Below are 21,939 nucleotides of genomic sequence, written 5' to 3' on the forward strand. Positions count from 1 at the left end.
TAATGTGTTAATATTATTGACCATTTTTAATTAACAAAGATTACAAGTTCCTAGGAAATAGTGAATGAGAAAGGGAGAAGGTTTCTCAAAGGCAGACTCAGAACTTATTTTTTAATTGCCCATACTGCCATTAGAGAGTTCAGCTTTTCCCATGTGTTAGTAGGCCTCGCCAATTAAGAACCAACAAAGATGGTCTTAAATCTTTCTCCCAAAGGCTCCATAGCCAGATCTGGAAAGTCAGGATACTAAGCTTTATACTATGGAATATTTTTAACCTATTTTGAGATAAGGGTTTCTTAGGTTTCTATCTATGTGTATGCATGGTCAAGCTCTAATCCACCCCTTCAAGAAGATGGGCAGAGTCTTACCGTAGAATTACACCAGAGGCAGCGGAAGTCTTGAAGTCTCTGATAACTGCCACAGCTCTCATGACATACTGCACACTGAGAGCCAACAGGCATGTTTCCTTCTGCCCACTGATGGGGCATGTTCTGCAGAAGGGTAAAAAGACACAGAAGGTAGAAGTTAGAGACATAAGGAGAAGGGGCAGCTGGAATAACTGTACTACTCCACGGAGGACATTAGGTAAATGCCCCACATCCTTTATGGTCCTGCCCTGCCTACTCCAATGCTAGTGACCAATGACAAGTGGAAGAGGGAGGTTGATTATTCCAGATAAGATGGATTGTGAACCTGGGACTTTGCTTATCTGGAGTGAGGAAGAAGTCTTCCTTCTCCTGTGTATCTTGGTGGAAGGGGAGATGAGAGAGGGCAACTGTGAGAAGACATGACTGATACTTACTACTTCATCTGCAGGCAGGAGGAGGTCATCAGTGAGAGACAGTGTATTCCACTTGCAGTCTTTGCTTGCTCTCAAAGCACATAATCTGTGAGATTTCACTTTGCACACTGTGAGAAGAGGAAGGAAAAAGATGGATGTGAATCTGGTGACAGTGAAGATTCTAATTCCCTTTCCTAAGCTGCTTTGAAAATTAGAACACCAATGCATTCTAAATAGTTCTAATGCACCTCCAAAGACCTATTTCCAATAGAATCCAGTTCCTTTTTATTCTTACCAGCTAATCTTTTTACTATCCAACTTGAATGGAAATTGATGTTTAGAATGATTTCTGTCTTTTTAATACTTGCGATCATATAGTCCCATAACCATCTCTCTATTTTAATACCCCCATGCTAGTTTCCTCCCTTTTTCTTTCCTCATTTGGGGTTAACTTCACACCAGAGTCAGTAACCTAGTGTGAGTTAATGATACTAAAGCCACATGAGTTCCTTCATCCCCATATCTACCCACTGAGCTTCACTTCCTAAAGGAATCAGAAAGGTACCTTCACAGATGATGACATCTCTAGATAAGGCAGGAATGCTCTCTCGACAAACATTGCAGTGCTGGGTCTGGTGACTGTAGCTGGAGTACCAATAGTGCATTCCAACAAGAAAAGGGTTGTTTTCTGCTGCAGGTATCTAAAATAAATACAAGAGGAGAGAATGGAGGATGAATCAGAGACAGATTAAAGACGGCCAGAAAATTGGCTGCTAAGTCTAAAATGGCCTGCTCTATAGGTGTCAAAGCATGTGAAGGGGAAGATTGAAAGTTGGAACCGATACTGGGACCTGGGATTTTTTGTGTACATTTTGTTTGTTTTGCCAGTCATTTTAGGAAGGAAAAATAATAAAGGGGTAGATCTTGGAATCGAAGCTGAAGGCAAGAGTAATGATCTTTATACTGCTTGGCCAATCACTCTATTGGTTTAGTTCAAGCAAAAATGTGTTCTGTTAGCTTTGGCCTTGGTTCTCTTTAAGTAGTAAGTAGAGGGAGGTACTAAGTTGGAAATTCAGTGATATCCAAATGTTCTAGCCAGGGAATAAAGAGAGGCGCAAAGCTCTGATTCTGGGCTAAGAAATACTCAGTAAGGCTTTAACTCCTTCCTGGAGGTATACACTTCCCTTACTGGCTGCCAGATGAGCAGAGCATTGCTTTACCTGGACAACAGTTTCATCTCACGGGATTCTTTTAGGAATCCCTTGAGTATTCTTTTAGGAATACCATGCTCTGACTGCCTACAGCAGTTTGTTAGTTAATCAACTTAGTTCATTCAATAATCCACTAAACAAATATTTACTGAGTAAATACTTTGTATTTGGCACTTTTCAAAGCATTTGAGACATAGTGAACAAGACACAACCCCTGCCCACATGGAGTGGCATTCTCATTGGTGTCCTCTTTCATGGTATTGAGTTTGACATTTCTTGTTAACATGCCTTAACATTTTATGTTAAAGGCTGCATTTGTATATCACAGCCTGACTTTCATGTAGAGAAGGCACAGGGGTCTACTAGCAACAGTTTTGAAATTGAAAGAAGGGAAGGGTGGGAACCAAAAAAATTCCAAGGACTCTTATACTTTTTCTCTAATTCCTGTGAATGTCTGATTTTCTCCCTTTCTGCCTTCCCCTGAACTTTAGACATAGGTGTACACTGAGCTTTTCATTCTTCACATGATAATGAGTTGGGTGTGCAAAGGTATAACAAGACTTTAAAAAGAACTGTCATTTCTTCCTGATGTCAGTTGACAGGAGGGAGAGAGAGAGAGAGAGAGAGAGAGAGAGAGAGAGAGAGAGAGAGAGTGAGAGAGAGAGACAGAGAGAGAGAGAGAGAGAGAGAGAGAGCTGTTGAGGGTTCTAGCATATTAAATATTCATCCTTGATCAATTTACAAAAATTAGCCATCCAAGGCATAGCCTGTACATAGCCCTCTCTGATCACTCCTTTCCACTTCTAGCATGCTGGCTATGTGTTAAGCTACTGTTGATTTGACCTGGAACCTTCTGGAAAGGAAAGCTACTTTGATGAACTAAAGGCTCACATGTTCTGGGATTGCTTTGTGACTGCAATGTTTATTGTACATTAAGACACTGAAAAGCTCTAGGGCAATTAGAACAGAAGATGGGAGCCCTGTTGGCACTCTGAGCTCCTAGAACCTTTCTACTCCCTCAAGTCATTAGATTGTAATTCTACAAGGATCTTCTTTTTTTCCCTCCCAGTCTCCTCTCCTCCAATAATTACTAAAAACCTACTATGTATCATCTACCATGGTAGGCATTAGAGATGCAGAAATGAATAAACCATAGTTGTTTCCCTCAAGGAATGTATAGTTTGCTGGAGAAAACAAATTCTAAAACAGATCATTCCTGTGTAAAGTGGCAAGTGAGCTCTTCTAGAATGTGCAAGGTTTTACAGGACTGCATGAAAGAAATTCAGAGCTCTGCCTGGGTATAATATTAAATTTAATGGTTCAAATTTCCTACAGAATACAAAGGAATATGTAAAATGGACATTGCTTAGGTTCAGCAGTTGAGGAGATGGAATTTATATTCCTTGTGTACATCCTATTCTATAAGGAATATTTGATGCTTCCAACCCTGGATGAGTATGTGTGGTGACTGAATTGCGTCCCCTCAGAAATATGTTCAAGTCCTAACCCATACCTATGAATATGACCTTATTTGGAAATAGGATTTTCACATATATAATCAAGTTAAGATGAGGTTATATTGGATTAGAATGGGCCTAATCCAATGACTGGTATCCTTATAAGAAGAGAGGAATTTGGACACAGACACACACACAAAGAGGAGAACAGCTTGTGAAGATACAGAGCACACAGACACAGGGGAGAACACCATGTGACAATGAAGGCAGAGATTGGAGTGATGCATCTGTAAGCCAAAAAATGCCAAAGTTTGCCTGCAATCACCAGAAGGTAGGAGGAGCCAAAGAGGGATCCTCCCCCAGGGTCATCAGAGAGAGCATGGCCCTGCAGATACCTTAATTTGGGACTTCTAGACTCTAGAACTGTGAGACAATAAGTTGCTGTTGGTTTTAAGCTATCCAGTTGTAGTTATTTTATTATGGCAACCCTAGGAAACTAATATAGATTTTGTTACTGGGAAGTAGGGTGCTGCTGTAAAAAATACCTAAAAATGTGGAAGTGGCTTTGGAACTGGATAATGGGTAAAGACTAGAAGAATTTTGAGACACATGCTAGAAAAAGCCTAGATTGCCTTGTACAGAATGTTACTAAAAATATGAACATTAAAGGTGTTTCTGGTGAGGCCTCATATGAAAATGAGGAACATATTACTGGAAACTAAAGAAAGGTAATACTTCTATAAGGTAGGAGAGAACATGGCTGATTTTGCTCTATTCTCAGGTGGAAAGTAGACCGTGTGAGCAATAAACTTAAATATTTGACTGAGGAGATTTCCAAGCAAAGTATAAGAGGTGCATCTTGGTTTCTCTTTGCTGTTTATAGTAATATGTGATAGGGAAGTGATACATTGAGGAAAGAAATTGTGTTAGTCTGCTCAGGCTGCCATAAAAAGATACCATAGACTGAATGGCTTAAAAAATAGAAATCTATTTTCTCATAGTTTACAGCCGGAAAGTCCAAGATCAAGGTATTAGTCAACTCAGTTCCTGGTGAAGGCTTCCTTCCTGGGTTGTAGAAGGTCACCTTCTTACTGTGTGCTCTTGTGGCTTTTCCTCAATGTGTGGATGTGGAGAGAGACAGAGACGAGAGAGAGAGAGAGAGAGAGAGACAGAGAGAGAGAGAGAATATCTCTTTCTTTTCCTCTTATCATAAGGCCACCAATCCTATTGGATTAGGTCCACACCCTATGACCACATTTAATCTTATTTGCCTCCTAAACGTCCTATCTCCAAATACAGTCCCATTAGGGGTTAGGGCTTCAACATATTAAGTTGGGTGGAGGAAACACAATTCAGTCCATAATAGAACTATTAAGCAAAAAGTCACCAGAACTAGGAGATTTAGAAAATTCTCAGCCTATCTATATTGCAAAACACAAGAAAGTGTGCCCTGCAGAGAACACCAAGGGTGTGGCTGGACAAACTTTTGCTGGAGAGATTAGATATGGGACACCTGGCTCCAATTACCCATTTCAGCAGAACACTGTCAGCTTGGACTGAACTTGGACCGAAGGGGACAGATGTGGGATAAAATGAAGGAAGGTTTTCAGACTTCGGAGATTCTATAAGCATGAAACACACTGATAAAGTGACTCAGCTGTGGACATGTGTTATCCTTCAAGAAAATGGAAGAATGACTTCCAGAGGTAGCTCAGAAGCCAGCAAGCCTGCTGAGAGAGGCTCAGAGGGCCAGATGTGCTGCTGCTGCCCTAACAGGCCCAAAGAATGTGGGCCTCAGAATGTCTCCTTGGTTCCAGAGGGGGGAGTTGTCTCCTGGGTTCCAGAAGGTGGGGCTACCTCCTTGGTTATGCAGGGGGTTGTGGATAGATTGATACTCCAGTGGGCTAAGAGGGTAGGGTCAGAGAACAGAACATCAAGCCACAGAGAATTATTCTCAGGCCTGGAAAACCTGATGGAATTTACCCTGCTGGGTTGCCAATTTTGTTTTAGACCCACAACTTTATTCCTTTCATTTTATCCATTTCAAACTGGGAATGTCTGTCCTATGTCTGTCCCAGCATTGTATTTTGGAAACATCTAGCTTGTTTTCTTGGTTTCACAGGTCCACGGATGGAGAGGAATATTGCCCAGGATGGACCATACACAGAGTCTCACTCATACCTGATTTAGATTATTTACAAAATGATATTTTAAACTTAGATTTAATGCTGGAATGTGCTAAGGCTTTTGAGGATGTTGAGATGACAGTGAATGTATTTTGCACATTGGAAGGACACGAACTTGGGGGATCTAGAGGGTGGACTCTTGTGGATTGAATTGTGTCCCCCCACAAAGGATATGTTCAAGTCCTAATGTCCAGTACCTGTGACTGTGAAGTAGAGTCTTTGAAGATATAATAAATATAAGACGAGGTCACACTATATTATGGTGGCCCTCAATCCAATGACTGCTATCCTTATAAAAAGAGAAATTTGATCATAGATACATACAGAGAGGAGAACACCATGTGAAGATACAGAGGAAACAGATACAGGGGAGAATACTATGTAATAATGGAGGTAGAGATTGGAGTGATGTGTCAGCAAACTAAAGAACACCAAGAATTACCAGCAACCACCAGAGGCTAGGAAGAGGCTAAAAAAAAAATTCTCCCCTAAATCTTACAGAGAGATCATGGCCCTGTTGACATGTTGATTTCAGACTTCTAGCCTCCAGGACTCTGATAAAATAAATTTCTGTTGCTTTCAGCCACAAAATTTGCAGTAATTTGTTACAGCAGCCTTAGGAAACTAATACAGTATTTCATTACAGGTCTTCTTACTTGTTGGCACAGATTAAAAATCCATTTTGAAGACAGATTTAAAACTGTGGCATGCACACAAACCACTGATCTCTAAATGCTAAAGAAAGTAGTTTTCTTTAAAGCTTTCAGAGTGTGGTTGTTGGGTTTTGTGTTTGTTTTTTACCCTCTCTAAAATATTTAGGTGAATACATTCATGCAGCCTATTGTTCCAATCAGATTCTTCACTTGCAGTGGACTGAATGCTTGTGTTAAAATCCTAACCCTCACGTTAGGATTGAAATCCCAACATGTTGAAATCCTAACCCTCAAAGTGATGATATTAGGAGACGGGGCCTTTGGAAGGTGATTAGGTCATGAGTTGGGAGTCCTCGGGAATGGGATTAGTACCCTTATAAAAAAGACCCCAGAGACCCATCTCACTCCCTTCTCCACCATATGAAGACACAAGAAGACAACTGTCTCTGAACCAGGAAGTGGGTCTTCACCAGACACTGAGTCTTCCAGTTGCTTGATCTTGGATGCTCCAGCCTCCAGAAGTGTGAAAAATAATGTTTGCTATTTTAAGCCACCCAGTCTGTGGTATTTTGTTATAGCATCCCAAACTGACCAAGACAGGAATTGGTACTGAGAAGTGAGGAGTACTACTATAATAAATACTTAAAAATGTAGAAATAACTTTGAAACTGGGTAATGGGTAGAGGCTAGAAGAGTTTTGAAGTACTTGCAAAGAAAGCCTTAATTGCTCTGAATAAAATTTTAAAGGAGATTTTGTTGAGAGCTCAGAAAGGAAAAAGGAGAACTGTAGAGAAAGCTTCTGTCTTCTTAGAGTATACATAAATAATCATGAACAGAATTCTGGTAGAAATCTGGACCAGCCAAGAACATGTTGCTGGACAATAAAGAAAAAGTGATTGTTGTGATAAAGTGACAAAGAACTTGCCTGAATTGTGTTTGTATTCTAGTGTTTGATGGAAAGTAGAACTTGTGAATGATGAAATTAGACATTTAGCTTCGGATATTTGGTTCCTCCTGACTGCTTATAGTAAAATGTGAGATATAGAGTGACATCAGCAAGATAGTGGAATAGGAGTTCTCCGGCTTCACTCCTTGCACTACAGAAATGCAACTGGCAACTATCCACAGGTAAGAATACCATTGTGAATATCCCCAAACTTGGGAGTGAGGCTGAGACACCCCCTTGGACCACAGAACTGAGAAAAGCCATGATCAAATTGTAAGAGGAATGGTTTTCTTTGACTGTGCTGCTTCTCCTTCAAGCTGGTGCAGTGCCACAGAGAACTCCCCTGGACTTATGGTTTCTAAGTGGGAAAAGAGAGTTGAAGGCAGATACTCAGCTTCCTCACATTCGAATCCTTCACAGGAAGTCCACTCCTGTCTTGTCCCATGGGAAACGTTGGGAGTACCAGCAGGGCTAGATCATCTGAGGTCAGTTAGAAACAAAAAGTGGGGTGGGGCTCACAGTGATCAATGTATAGGTCTTGGTGGCTGCTCTGTCTTCCTTGCCAATGGAAGTACCACATCAGAGGAGCTAGCCAATAACATCATGCTGCATGAAACATGGTCCACGGGACTTCCAGGCTTGAATCTCTAGCTAGCTTCTTCATATAACCTGGGTGCTCTGATTAACTCTTCCCCAGGCCGAGGGATAACTGTTAGGCCAGCGATCATCCATATAGGGAACACCTGGCCCCACCCAACCCTAGCAGCAGAAAGGTGATCCAATAATTTCTGATGCTCATTGACAACAAAGCCAGACAAAGACACAACAAAAAAAGAAAACTACAAGCCAATATCCCTGACAAACACAGATGCAAAAATCCTCAATAAAATATTAGCAAACTGAATTTAAGAATACATTAAAAGAATACCATGATCAAGTGGTGATTCCTCAAAGATCTAGAACTAGAAATACCACTTGACTCAGCAGTCCCATTACTAGGTATATATCCAAAGGATTATCAATCATTCTATTATAAAGATACGTGCACACATATGTTTATTGTGGCACTGTTTACAATAGCAGAGACTTGGAACCAACCCAAATGACCATCAATGATAGACTGGATAAAGAAAATGTTTCACATATACACCATGGAATACTATGTAACCATAAAAAGGATGAGTTCATATCCTTTGCAGGGACATGGATGAAGATGGAAACATCATTCTCAGCAAACTGACACAGGAACAGAAAACAAAATACCATGTATTCTCACTCATAAGTGGGTGTTGAACAATGAGAACACATGGATACTAGCAGGGGAACATCACACACTGGGGCTTGTTGGGGGCTGGGGGATTAGGGGAGGGATAGCATTATGAGAAATACCTAAGGTAAATGACGGGGTGATAGATGGAACAAACCACCATGGCACGTGTATACCTATGTAAAAAACCTCTACATTCTGCACATGTACTCCAGAACTTAAAGTATGGTAAAAAATATAAATAAATAAATTAATTTACTCTTAAAAATAATTTAAAATTTTGAAAAAAAGAGCAAGGGATCTGAGAAGGTATTTCTCAAAAGAAGATATAAGAATGGCCAATAGGTACATGAAAAAATGCTCAATATCACTAATCATTAAGGAAGTGCAAATTAAAACCACAGTGAGATATCATGCCACACCTGTTAGAATGGTTTTTTTATCAAAAAGATGAAAGATAATAAGTGTTGGAGAGGATGTGGAGGATAGGGAACTCTCAGGCATTGTTGGTAGGAATGCAAATTAATTCTAGCCATTATGGAAAATGGTATAGGGGTTCCTCAAGAAATCTAAAAATAGAACAACCATATGATCCAGTAATTTCATTTCTGGGTATATGTGGAAAGAAACCAAAATCAATATGTCAAAGGGATATTTGCATTCCCATGTTCACTGCAGCATTATTCACAATATTCAAGATATGGAAACCGCTTAAGTGTCCATCAACAAATGAATGAATAAAATGTGGTATATATACACAATGGAATGCTATTCAACCTTAAATAAGAAGGGAATCCTGTCATTGGTGACAACATGGGTGAATCTGGAGGACATTATACTAGGTGAAATGAGCCAGCACAGAAAAACAAATACTGCATCATCTCATTTATATATGGAATCTGATAAAGTTGAACTCATAGAAGTAGAGAACAGAATGGTGGTTGAGGAAGAGGAGGAGAGAATGGGGAGATGTTAATCAAAGGGTACAAAGTTTCAGATAGACAGGAAGAATAGATTTTGAGATCTGTTGTACAGCAGATATAGTCAATAACAATGAATTATATAGAGTATTTTAAAATAGGAGAATAAATTTCAAATATCTGACAGTTAAAAAAAGATAGGTAATCAAGGTGATGGATATGTTAATTAGCTTGATTTAATCATGCAAACTTGTATACATATATAAAAACATCACATTTTACTCCATAAATCTGTGTAATTATGATTTGTCAATCAAAATTAATAATAATGTTTAAAAATGTAACATACATAAATAGCTCATTAATAAGTTTTATTTTGATTGTAGTTAAAATTATAATATTGTGGACATATTTGGCTAATAAGATGTTTAAAATGAAAAATGTGAGAGGAGATAAATGAATTGAGGATAGAATTGTTAAGCGAAAAAAACCCCTAGAATTTAGAGATTTGGAAAATTCTCAGTCTATCCACATTATAAAAAATGAGAAAGTATGTTCAAAAAGGTGTGGAAGACCCACTATTTGATAAGGAAATTAGTGTGGATGTGAATCACAGACTTAATTAACCATCTCTACAAAAGTCAGGAATAGAGGTGGGATTAAGATGAGATTATAGTAGCAGAACCACTGTCACCTGAGACTATAGGAAACTGAGAAAATGGGGCAAAACGAAGGAAGACCCTAGAGGACCAGACCATAGCACTATTTGGATGTGAACTTCTTCAAGACAAGCAAGGAATGATCCCAAAGGTGATTCAGAGATCAGTAGGGCTGCCATCACAGGCCCAAAGTGCACAGTCCTAGGTAGCAAGGCTGTCACCACCTCAGTTTCAAAGGGTGGAACCAATGCCCAGCAGAGCTGTGGGGATGTAACAGTCCGGCAGAGCCCTGGGGGCTTGCCCCCGTTCCAACAGAGAACCATGCCACTGTAGAGAGCCACAGCATTGGTAGTGCCCCACTGATCTGTGGGGGTGATGTTGCCACTCGAGTAGGTCTGGAAGGCAGAGCATCGAGCCAGAGGATTACAGATGCTCCGAATTTACTATGGGGTTACATCCTGATAAACCCAGTAAGTTTGAAATATTGTTGAGTCAAAAATGGATATTTTGTAGACATGATTGGATGCAAAAACACAAAGCACAATGTCCCCCAAAACCCTGGCAACAAAGTACACTGTAGAGTATGGGTTGTTTACCCTCAAGATTGAATGCTTCACTGGGAACTGGTGCCACCGCCCAGCATGGTACTGCCTATCACTACTCGAGGAAAATATTAAAATTCAAAATTTGAAGTACTGTTTCTACTGAATGAGTATTGCATTTGCACCATTGTAAAGTCAAAAAATTGTGAGTCAACCATCATAAGTTGGAGACCGTCTGTATTCTCCAAACTTAAGATCTCATGGAGCTTGCCTTGCCAGGTTTTGGACTTGCCTGGGACCTGTCATTCCTTCCTTCTTTCTTATTTCTTTCTTTTAGAATGAGAATGTCTATTTCACCATTTCTAGTTTGGAAGGACATAACTTGTTTGACTTCATAGGTTCACAGCTGGAAAGAAATTTTGTCCAAGGCTCTCTCACCCATATCTGATGTAAATGGTATTTAGATAATACTTTAGACTTTAGAATTCATGTTGGAATGAGTTAAGACTTTTGGAATTTTTAGGTGAAATGAATGCATTTTGCTTGTGAGAAGGCCATTAATTTGGGGGTGTTCAGGGGCAGATTGCAATGCACTGAATGTGTGCTCCCCACTCCTTATAGGAGGTGGTGGATCCCTCATGAATGAGATTATAAAAGGGACCCTAGAGAGTTTTCTTGTTCTTTTTTCTTCCATATGATGAAACAATGAGAAGACTCGCATCTACGAACCAAGAATCAGGCCCTCATCAGACACTGAACCTATTAGCACCTTGATCTTGGACTCTACATCCTCCAGAAGTATGAGAAATGTCTGTTGTTTAAGCCACCCAGTCTATAGTATTTTTGTTATAGCAGCCTGAACTAAGACATCACTGTTGTAGGGCAGCTAAGGGTACTTTCCCTACCTCCTGAATTCCTTTCAGCATAAACCAGAAGTCAGATAGGTACATTGATTTTTTGTCTATTAGTTAAATGAAATCTTATTAACACCAAAGCACTTTCCAAATGTGGGGATTTAGCAATATCAAGTGTTTGCAAGGTACTTAAAAGTTTCAGGTGAAATATTCCACAAAGCACAAAGTCTGCTACAGACATAATTCCGTAAAGGAGTCTTTTTGGGGATGGCTTATATGATAAAAGGTTGAGTTTAGATAAAATGAAGTCAGTGGTTTGTGCTGTAATGTGAACTCAACTGCTCAGTTCTATCAACGTTTGGGGAATTACTGAAGTGTTATGGCCTTCCAGGTTGGCCATTGTAGGGTGACCATATTGTCCAAATTGAGCCACTTTGCACAGTGAAAGGGGAGCTATTAATACTTATGCTGGGACACGTGTAAACTGGGCTCATCCTGAGCAAACCACTAGCCATGGACACACTATGCATGAGCTACTCATTTAGCCACTTTGAATTTATTTGTTGATCTATACAATTCAGTTGTCTACCTTAGTATTCCTGCCCCGTAATCACAAAGGGTGGAGATTAAAGGAAAGCTAGAAGATAATTAGGCAGAATTGAAAATATCCTTCTGAGAACTTAGATTAAAAATTAAAAGAACTAAGATATTAATTTTGCCAGAATCAACTTGTGATTTCAGGCAAGGCAACTGACCCTCTCTGAGGCTCAGTTTTCTCATCTGCTTAATGAAAGCTTTTCAAGTTGAAAGGAATTTTGAAGTTCATCTAGTTTGCCCACTTGAAAAAATCAATTTTCTGTACAACATCTGACAAGCAGTTGTTCAATTTGCTTGTTTGTATTACTTCCAACGACAGGGAGTTCTCTACCTCAAGAGGCAGCTGATGCCATTCCTGCAGCTTACAGTGAATGTTAGAAAGTTCTTTCTTCAACTAGGCCAAAGTTTCAGAAAAAAAATTCCAAGATTTAAAGCTTTAGGAACATTAGATGGACTTTTTTTTTGCAAGGAATTTAGTTCCCTACCTTTGGAAGAGTTCAAATAAAGGCAATATGACTTACATCTCCAGATGCTAGATGCTCTAGAATGTAGTATCTGGAGTCCAGATAACTTTTAAGGTCTATTTCTGTTTCCATAGTCTATGATTCCATGACAATTCATTAGGAAGAGCTACCCGTTTAATCTAGTTTTCTAAGCACTTCTTATTCCTAATTTTCTCCTTTCTATTCTTTCTCTAAATCTCCCAGGCTCATGCTTTTCATCTGTCTATGACTTTCCTATTTCATTTGCCTCTTTCTTATATTTAGGTTCTCCTCCACCCCTAACTCAGTATCCACATTTATTCTCTCTTTCTAGCCCCATTCTGGGGCTTAACATTGTCTTGCCATAATTAATCTATAGCCTCTTCTCTGAACTTCTGGCCTCTAGTTTTTCCCTTGTCTAATCCATCCTGTATTTCTTAAGTATCCCTCTTATCAATTCTCTTCCCTTTGAATCCATCCTAAAGCTGAACTTTGAACACATTGCTAATCTTCCCCACTCTTTATCCTGGCATTGAAAAAGCTCCAAAGTCAGACCCAATCTACCTCTCAAAACATACGTCTCGGACTCACTTTCCTATACTGTTCTGGTGAAATGGATTCTCCCTTTCACCGTATTCCAAAAAGGTTCTGTTTTCCTGTTATTCAACTTTTGCTTATGCCAGCTCCATTGCTCAGGACCTCCCACTGCCCCTAATTCCCTGCCACCAATAAAATACAATCTATCTTTCTCAAATCTCTCCTCTGTTAACTCTTCCCAGAGGACTCCAGCCCATACTTATCTCTTCCTCCTCTGAATTCCCATACCACTTTATTGTCTGTTTCATTCATCTGGCAATCAATCATATATTGCCTTGTAACATCTCTAAAAACTGGCATTTATCTTGGGTACTGTTATTTAACTGTTTCTTTTGTGTATATAGGTTCTCCCTATTACCTACAAAGCTCATTGAGGCTGGGAGTCAGTATTGCATCCTTTTTTTCTACTCTTTGTGAAACAGAACTGGGCACCTAGTAGGGGGCAGCTTATTAATGTGTACTGACTAGTTTCCCATAGATTATCCAATTACTTTGTCACCACTTTAATAGACTACTAAATCCATGATTAATCTTCCCTCACCCTATTTGTCAGGCATTGGTGGTGACAGAGGACAGAAAGGACCATTAGGATAAGGTACATATGGGAGAAAGCATATTTGACTATTTAAGCCTCAAGTAAGATGAATTGCTAAGATGCTGGTGGTGAGACATTTCACGATCAGCTAAAAGTGTTCCTTAATAGATTTAGGTCCCTGGAGAAGCTCCACAGAGGTTGTGATTACAACCTGATACAACTCTTCCAAGAGAGTAAACAGGGAGATTTTTTTCCTTCCTAGTTTGTGCTGGGTAATCAATACCTAGGTGTTTAATTCAATGAATTCAGGAATGGTGCACCAATTCTCTGGTAGTCATCAGAATTTCTCTAGCAGTTTTTGCATTTCTAGAGCAATAATTAAAATTCAAAATATCCTATGTGACCTTTTATGCCAAAATGTAAATGTTCTATGATTCATGAGAAACACTCCAGTTTGAATAGAGGTAAGTCACAGGAAGGAAAGATATTGGTCCACAGGGATGAAAATAGGAAAGGAGCATGGAATTCATAACTTTTTATGACTACCTCTAATGCTGTACCATAGTGGCCTCATTGGTGGGGGGAGGGGGCAAAGAGGGGGTGTGATTCTCCATTAGGAAAGGAAGAAGAAAATGACAGGTAAAATAATTAATCTCTGTTCTATGGAAAAGGAAAAAGGAAATAACAAAGAGGTAAAATTCTGAGTGCTAAAGCATATAACGATCACCATCATATGCTGAGCAAAGGGTCTCTCAATTTAAGCATATATAATGTGGAACTTGGTGAGGCCTTAATGATATTTGGAGAGGCCTCAAGTCAGCCATCTTGCCATGTTCCCCATAATTGCTATAGGGAGCAGAATGTATAGTTATGAGATGAAGTAGTCAAAAGCCTGAGAAGTCCTCGGGGAGTAGGGATGGATGGTTCTTCTCTATGGCATTAGTTTTATTTCTAAACCTCATTATCACCAAGCCACTTCACACACTGCTCCATCCCAATTGCCTAGAACAATCTTCTACCCATTGCTAGTTATTTAAGACATCAGGTTATTTTAAAGTCTGGATTCACCTTCCTCTTTATCTCTAAGACCTTTACAGCAGAACTTTACTTCAGAATGAAGTATGTATCATTCTCTTTTCAAACCCTGGTTCCAAGATTTCCTGCAGATTCGTTTATTCATTAAAAAGATGTTTATTGTGCCTTTACTATGTTCCAGAGACTGCTTTAAGTAAATAAATGACACAGATCTCTCTCCTGTTGGAACTTACATAACTTCTAACTTTGGTAGATCTATAGAAGAGCAGTCGGAGTGTATCTCCTGGAGTTTAACTGCACCAGTTACTTCAGGGAGCAGTGGCCAGAGATTTGGTACTGTCAGGTAAAAAAGAACCTTGCTAAGCTTTGGAAAGGACTACTTCTTGCACTTCCGTCTGCATTACTTTTGTAGCAGACAGAAAACAGAAAAGCAAATAGTATAGTGGTCAAGCAAATAGTATAGTGGTCAAGCGCTTGAATCCTGGTTTCCCTGCTGAATAGTGATTCCGCCTTGGACTGGTTCCTTCCTCTTTCTGAAGCTCAGTTTCATTAGCTGTTACTATCGTCACTCAGCAGACCCAAGTTAAGACTGCTGATTGTAGTTTTCATAACCTAAGGGCATCTACATTAGCTGCTCACCTACATCTTGAGTACCTCATTCACTGAAGATAGATTGACATCTGCATATCAAGTGGATATGTATAGAGGTGTCTGCACCACATATTTAAAAAGGCCTGAGTCCAAATTAATTACTCCTATTTATGAATAATTCTAAAGAGGTTTTCTGTCTATAATTCCTAACCAGGTGGTCTCTGTTTCCATCTTATTATTTCCCTGCTGTAAAGGTGGCTTAACTAGTGCAATTAGTTATTTACCTATTAAGAATTGTGTGGCTTCTTTACTAGTTTCCTTACCTTATGAATTTCTCCCTGTTGGACAGTTTTTATGACGTTAATCCATTCTTCCATGTCTTTCCGGTTGGGTGCGGCCACAGTGATTTTTCGTTGTGATGTGATAACCTAAACAAAAAGACATAATATTAGCTGTTCTCACTCCATAACTTTGCCTCCAAACAGTCTGTGAACGCTCTAAGAAACTAGACAGACATACTAAGCACAATGCAAGCCATTTCTTGAATATAAAACAGACATTGCCAAAGCCACTCGTAGCTCCTTAGATACCCATCCAAATTAGTAATAGTGCTAATAGCAATAACTAACATTTCAGTGCCACTTGCTATGTGCCAGGAACTATTCTAAAGCACGTTGTATGTATAATTTCATTCAATCTTTATTACAACCCTGTGAGATGGGCATTATTATTTTTTCCCATTTCATAGCCCAGAAAACCAAGGCAAAGAGAGTTCAATGATTTGCCTAGGGTCACCCAGCAGGTAAGAAACTAAACTAGAATTGAAATCCAGATTCTTTAGCTTCAGAATTCATTCTGTAAAATACTAAACCATGTACCATCTATTACTCAAGTTAGTTTGCCTGTAAACCGTACTTGCTTATTGTGACTCTGTCTACTTGAAGTCGTAAAATTGTATATGGTTCATTAGGGAGTCCCTGTTTAGTGGGAGAGTGAGATGTCTAAACATCCAGTTTCTTTCTTTCTTATGGTTAGGGACAACCTGAAGAGAATTTTACAGTTGTCTTTCTTAATCCTGCTTGGCACAAGAACCCAGGCAGGAATAATAAGAATGCCACAGTGAGAGTCTAGCAGATGTAGACCATGGGCAGGACTTGATCTTTTTCCAGAGGGCAGGAGGGATCATAGATAGCTACAGCATCAGTCATTGCTTCCATTGCCCTAATTGCCTTTACTACAAGCTCCCCAAGTCTTGAAGCTAGAGCTCACCACACCAACAAGGAATTTGTTTCTCCTTTTGTATGTAGCACAGTGTGATTATGTGGTAGATGGAACTAGGATCTAGTAAAGATTGTGATAACAGCCACTCCTTTGGTCCAAACCCATTCTTGAGTGGGGCTGATGTTCAGTGCTTCTGTGCTTTCATTGGGTTAAGGGGCAGCCTAGCCCTTAGATTTCTTTCTTTGTAGAATGCAGACCAAAAACATTAGCCTATAGGCTCATCACTCAAAGGCTCAGCTTTTTGGGACTGGTCAACAGGGCCCTCAGCTTTACCCTGTGTCAGGGTGATGTAATGAGAGAATAACAAAAGCAGTCTTTTTCTTAGATCCAGCCACTCTCCTTTCACGAGATGATGGAACATGAACCCACCATGGAAGCAGGACATTGGGTCTGCTGCTCTTTAGTCTGTTAGTTACTATCCCCTACCTGCCTAAACAGGAGGTCCAGGCTCTGTAACTCACCACTGAGGCTGGGAGAAGACAGTTCTTGGAAGAGTTGGGTAGAAGAATTCCTGGGCCACCAAGCTTTCTATTTTTCAGTGAGTTTTCTGGTCTGGATTCAGTTAAATGACCAAAGCCATGTGACATTTCAGCCACACTAAGCCCTCAGATACTTCCCTAGAAAATCCTCTGCTTTCTTTGAGGCACTTTTATTAGTAATCTCAACATGGGGTAGATTTCACTTTGGATTAGGGCTCCTATCTACCTCATCAGAGGAGAGGATGTCATGTAACTCAATTATCCTGCCATTTTCTATAAAATATTAGCAGTCTCTTGAAAGACTCCCAGTGATACTCTTCTAAATCACCTTCACTAGGAGGACTGATTTTTGTAGGTTACATACTCCCTTCTCCTTTAAGTCAGCTTGGCTTTATACTGGTAATAAGGAACAAGACCATCACTTTTTTTCTTCACTATCAGTGGGCTGCTAGAAAATGTTTGCATGAATGATAACAATTTGAGATCAAAGGAAACTTTGGAAACCTGAAGTTCAAAGAAGCAAAAAGTGGTTTTGGAAAGCTATCTTCCCAGCTAGCCCATACCCCTGCCCATTCAGTCATTCCCAATCATACTTACGCAAAAACTGTGGCAAAGGTTTCTACAGCTGCTTTCTGCCACGACGGCTTCAGACAGATCAATTGTGTCAAAGTGTGCAAACTGGAAAGATATAAGAGGGAGAGGGACAAGAAACCATCTGGTTAATTATGCAAAGAGACATTAAAAGGTAAATACACATATACACACACACACACACTCACTGGCAGGCATTTGTGGCAGTCATGATCCAATCATTTCTTTGACTTGAGGGCTAAAATTTATTTAGCAACATGATTTTTGTTAGTAAATCATGTGACAAAAACAAATAAAATGAAATCAAAATAAATTTTTATAGACATTTATGTGGAATTATAGGAAGGCTTGAGTTGGTGAGTTCAGAATTATTTAAACATAAAGGCTTATGCTGGAAAAGATAATGGCATATGGTTTAACTAGAATCCTAGTGGAACATTGTGATTAGCTCCTATTTTACTGGGTGGGAGCCTTTGACAGTGTTGCTAGTCCCATCCAGTTTGAGGCCTGTGTCTCCTTATTCACTGGCCACAGTAAATACCACCCAGCCAGCAGCAGGAAATCAGTATCATGGATACAGGCAAGGCCAGTTTCACCGGTATACAAACTGTGCAGTCGCACAGGGCCCCGTGTTCAGAAGGGCCCCACGCTTAGTTTAATGCTTTGCTATTGTCATCTTAAAATTACCTCATAATTTTGTCTTTGAGCATGTGTTTTGTTAAGTGAAATCCAATGGGACAAAGATCATGCATATGAGTAGAGGAGATAGGCACAATATACATTTCCACCCCGTGTCTTGTCACTCCATTTGGATTTGTGTTGCCTGTGAACACAGAATTCTAGTGGAACCATGATAAGTGGGAGTTTAGCAATACTCAAAGCAAGTTCAAGATAAGTGTGTTACATCTATTACTGAGTAAGCAGTAGGGGAGCCAACAGCCCTGAGAGGTCATACTTTCTGTTGGAAACAGAACTTGCTTCAGACATAGAAAAAAAAAATGGTTTCTAAGGAATACGGACAACCAAGAAGCCCTATTGTATTCTTTCTTGCTCATTACACCCCTGTGTTAGCCAACCATTTCTGCTAAAAATGATGACATGGAAGGAAATGGAAAGATAAGGCAACCCATAGTTCTTTCAGTTAGAAAAGTGTTGGTAGAATGTACAAGTATCAAGAAGTGAAATATGAACAGTTGAGCTAGTTTTGTGCAGTTCTGTGTACTGCTGAGAACAAAATGCATAAACTTGTATGAGCCACTAAACACAAATTGTATAATTTTAGTGATTCTTTATGTGAATTAAATACTCTTATATTTGCATTTAAAACTGGTGTTGTTTTGTGTGCAGATGAATTGTAAAATTCATGCTAATTATCTAAAATTTTTTCTTTACTTAGAATTACATTAAATAGCAAATAAAAACACCATGACATCATTGTTTTATATTAACATTTTAGTATAAACATAAAGCATTATAAGTTAGTAGCTTTACTAGAACTTCCCCCTGCTTTTTTAATAAGGAGCATTACATTTTCATTTTGCACTGGATCCCCAAAATTATAGTTGGTTCTGGGTGCAGAAGCTAGCTGGGAAAAATAAAAAAGGAAAGGAATACAGAAAAGGGAAAGCAGAGAAAAGTATCCCCATTTGACCCAAAAGGCCAAGTTTTAAAAAGAGTAGAGGGCTTTGACTTCCACCCTAATGTTTGCTGACGTGTCTTTACTTGTAAATCCATCTTTCCACACAAACATTTCCTGGCGCCCACCCATTAATCCTTTTGACAAGATGCTATATATTACCGCGGGATGGTGTGCAAAGTAGAGCTTCTGTCCTTGAATCAGAAAATATCTAGGCTTCCATCTCTTCAAAGAGTTACAGTTCTTCAGCAGAGGTCCTTCCTTCAATATTTTCTGAAAGACAAAAGGATGGTGTTGAGTAATGAGATCAGTTCATAAAGTCATACCACTTGTTCTCTCAGATGGAAAGAGCAGGTTTCTAGAAGGCTCTATCTTGTCACATATCTGAGAAATGACCTGAAGGCCAGGTGAGAACACAGTGAAGCTTGTTCAATCAGAGGATACATTGGTTGCCCCTTGGATTACTCATTCAGGATGATATAGGCTTCACATTTATCAGGCTACAAGGCCCAGAAACCATGGAGAACATCTCTATTTTCAATAGAGGGTAGAGGGCAAGGACATGAACACATAAAGGTAAGAACAGCATTTCTAGGAAAGAATGCATGGTAGAGGAAAAAGCCCATAAAGGCAGATTTTCTGGGAGTCTCCAGATTGTAGCTCTAGACGGGGCTTTTCTGTCAGCTCTTTTAGAGTGTTCCTTTTAGAATATTAAATTGGATCATGTTCCTTCCTTGTTCACAAGCCTCCAATAGCTTCTCAACACTTTTAGAGCCAAATCCAAAGTCCTTACCATGATTTGTCTTCAATGGACTCATGATCTCATGAAGGAGCAAGCACATAAAAAGGACACCACAAGAAAACTACCTTCTCATTACTTTCTTTACATCTCATAGTCTAACTACTGATTTTTCAGTTACCTGCTGAACAGACTGATCCCAACCAAGCATAGAGTCTACTGACCATTTTCATCATTGAAGAAGTTCTCACTTAAGTTATAGGATACAAATCAACATGCAAGACTGCCATTTGGGAGAAGTACTCAACCCCACCAAGCAGGAACCAAACCTGTACTTAGTGGACAAAGGGCCAGACTGAGTTTAAAACCACCAAATCAAGGCTCTACCATGCATTTTATCTATCATTTAAATTAGCATTCACCATTGGGTGGCTGGAGAAGTGTTTTGTTTGGCCTACCTAGTGTTTTTCAAAGTTTTAAATTAGTTGGTAATATTTAAAAGGTAGAAAATTTCATATAAAAATGCAGGTTTCCTGTTTCTTTTTTTTTTTTTAATTAGAACATTTGGTAACATTGAACTTATCTTCTCACATGGCAGTGATATGCAGAAACTGAGTAGCAGCTGCTCCCTTCAGATGGTGTGCCTGACAGCAGGAATTTGAGTTTAGTTCCCTGATCTAAACAATTATTTGCCATTCCTGTTCTCCCAAATACACACACACACACACACACACACACACACACACACATGTACACATACTCATACATTTATACACTCCTCAATTCTCTAACCAATTGGATAAAAAGGATAGAGCCTCTTTATCTCAACTGGAAAAAGTCACTTCATAAGCAATCACAATTTATCTGAGCCTTCTTCATAATTTGTGGGAGTTTCATGGTTATTGTACCACCTTTGCGATGCAAAAGAATGGTGCTGAGAAGTCAGAACAAAGAGAACAATAAGACCTTGTGGGAAGGAGGGAGACTGCAGAGAGAGAGTAAGAAATTATATTTAAATTGTTGAAATTGAGTCATCCAAGAGAAAACAAGTTCTCTAAGCATTAAGAATATATTGGGGCCGGGCACAGTGGCTCACGCCTATAATCCCAGCACTTTGGGAGGCCAAGGCGGGTGGATCACGAGGTCAAGAGATCGAGGCCATCCTGGTCAACATGGTGAAACCCCATCTCCACTAAAAATACAACAATTAGCTGGGCCTGGTGGCGCGCGCCTGTAGTCCCAGCTACTCAGGAGGCTGAGGCAGGAGAATTGCTTGAACCCAGGAGGCAGAGGTTGTGGTGAGCTGAGATTGTGCCATTGCACTCCAGCCTGGGTAACTAGAGCAAAACTCCATCTCAAAAAAAAAAGAAAAAGGAATATATTGTTCCTTTCTGCTCTCTGGCCAGGTGGCCTAAAGTATATTTCTCACTAATGGCATTTGTTTTTTTGTATTCTAACCCTCTTACCTCTATCCATATACTCCTCCACACTAAGTCTTCATAATACCTAGGCAGTCCTATGTACTCCTTTCTGCTAAAGACTTAAATTCCAAATTTTAACTGCTCTAAATCTGTACAACTGAATCTACACCCATTATCTCTGCCCTTTTCCTGATTTATTCTGCTCTGTCAAAATTATTAAATGCTTTCTTTACCTTTCTTGTTTTGTCATATATAATGTTCCCGGTACCAGCTCATTTTACAGTTTTTGGTTGGCTACTTTTCCCTTCCCTCCATTTGCAGATTAAAGCTTTGCAGCTCAGACTGTAAGATATTTACACGAGTACACTCTCTTGGCCTGTTTTGAGAAGCACATACCCTTAAAGAACCCATTTTTTCAGGCATTGCAAGTCATAGGCTAGTAAACTAAAATTTCCCAATTTATAACTTGTGAATATGAT

The 21,939-nt window shown here is 39.5% G+C and overlaps 1 protein-coding gene across 1 annotated transcript in view; it reads right to left on the reverse strand.

The window, feature by feature from the left end:
• The window catches only part of DGKK (diacylglycerol kinase kappa), a 95,692-nt gene that overhangs the window by 35,042 nt on the left and 38,711 nt on the right, over nt 1-21,939 (reverse strand). Inside the window, exons 2-7 of the mRNA XM_035288764.3 lie at nt 19,463-19,573; nt 17,671-17,751; nt 15,637-15,741; nt 1,347-1,482; nt 803-909; nt 369-491 (exon numbers count right to left, since the gene is read on the reverse strand). Of these exons, the coding sequence (XP_035144655.3) occupies nt 369-491; nt 803-909; nt 1,347-1,482; nt 15,637-15,741; nt 17,671-17,751; nt 19,463-19,573 (663 nt within the window). The remainder of the gene's footprint in view (nt 1-368; nt 492-802; nt 910-1,346; nt 1,483-15,636; nt 15,742-17,670; nt 17,752-19,462; nt 19,574-21,939) is intronic.

Source organism: Callithrix jacchus, chromosome X (assembly GCF_049354715.1).
Source record: "Callithrix jacchus isolate 240 chromosome X, calJac240_pri, whole genome shotgun sequence".
NCBI classification, from domain to species: domain Eukaryota; kingdom Metazoa; phylum Chordata; class Mammalia; order Primates; family Cebidae; genus Callithrix; species Callithrix jacchus.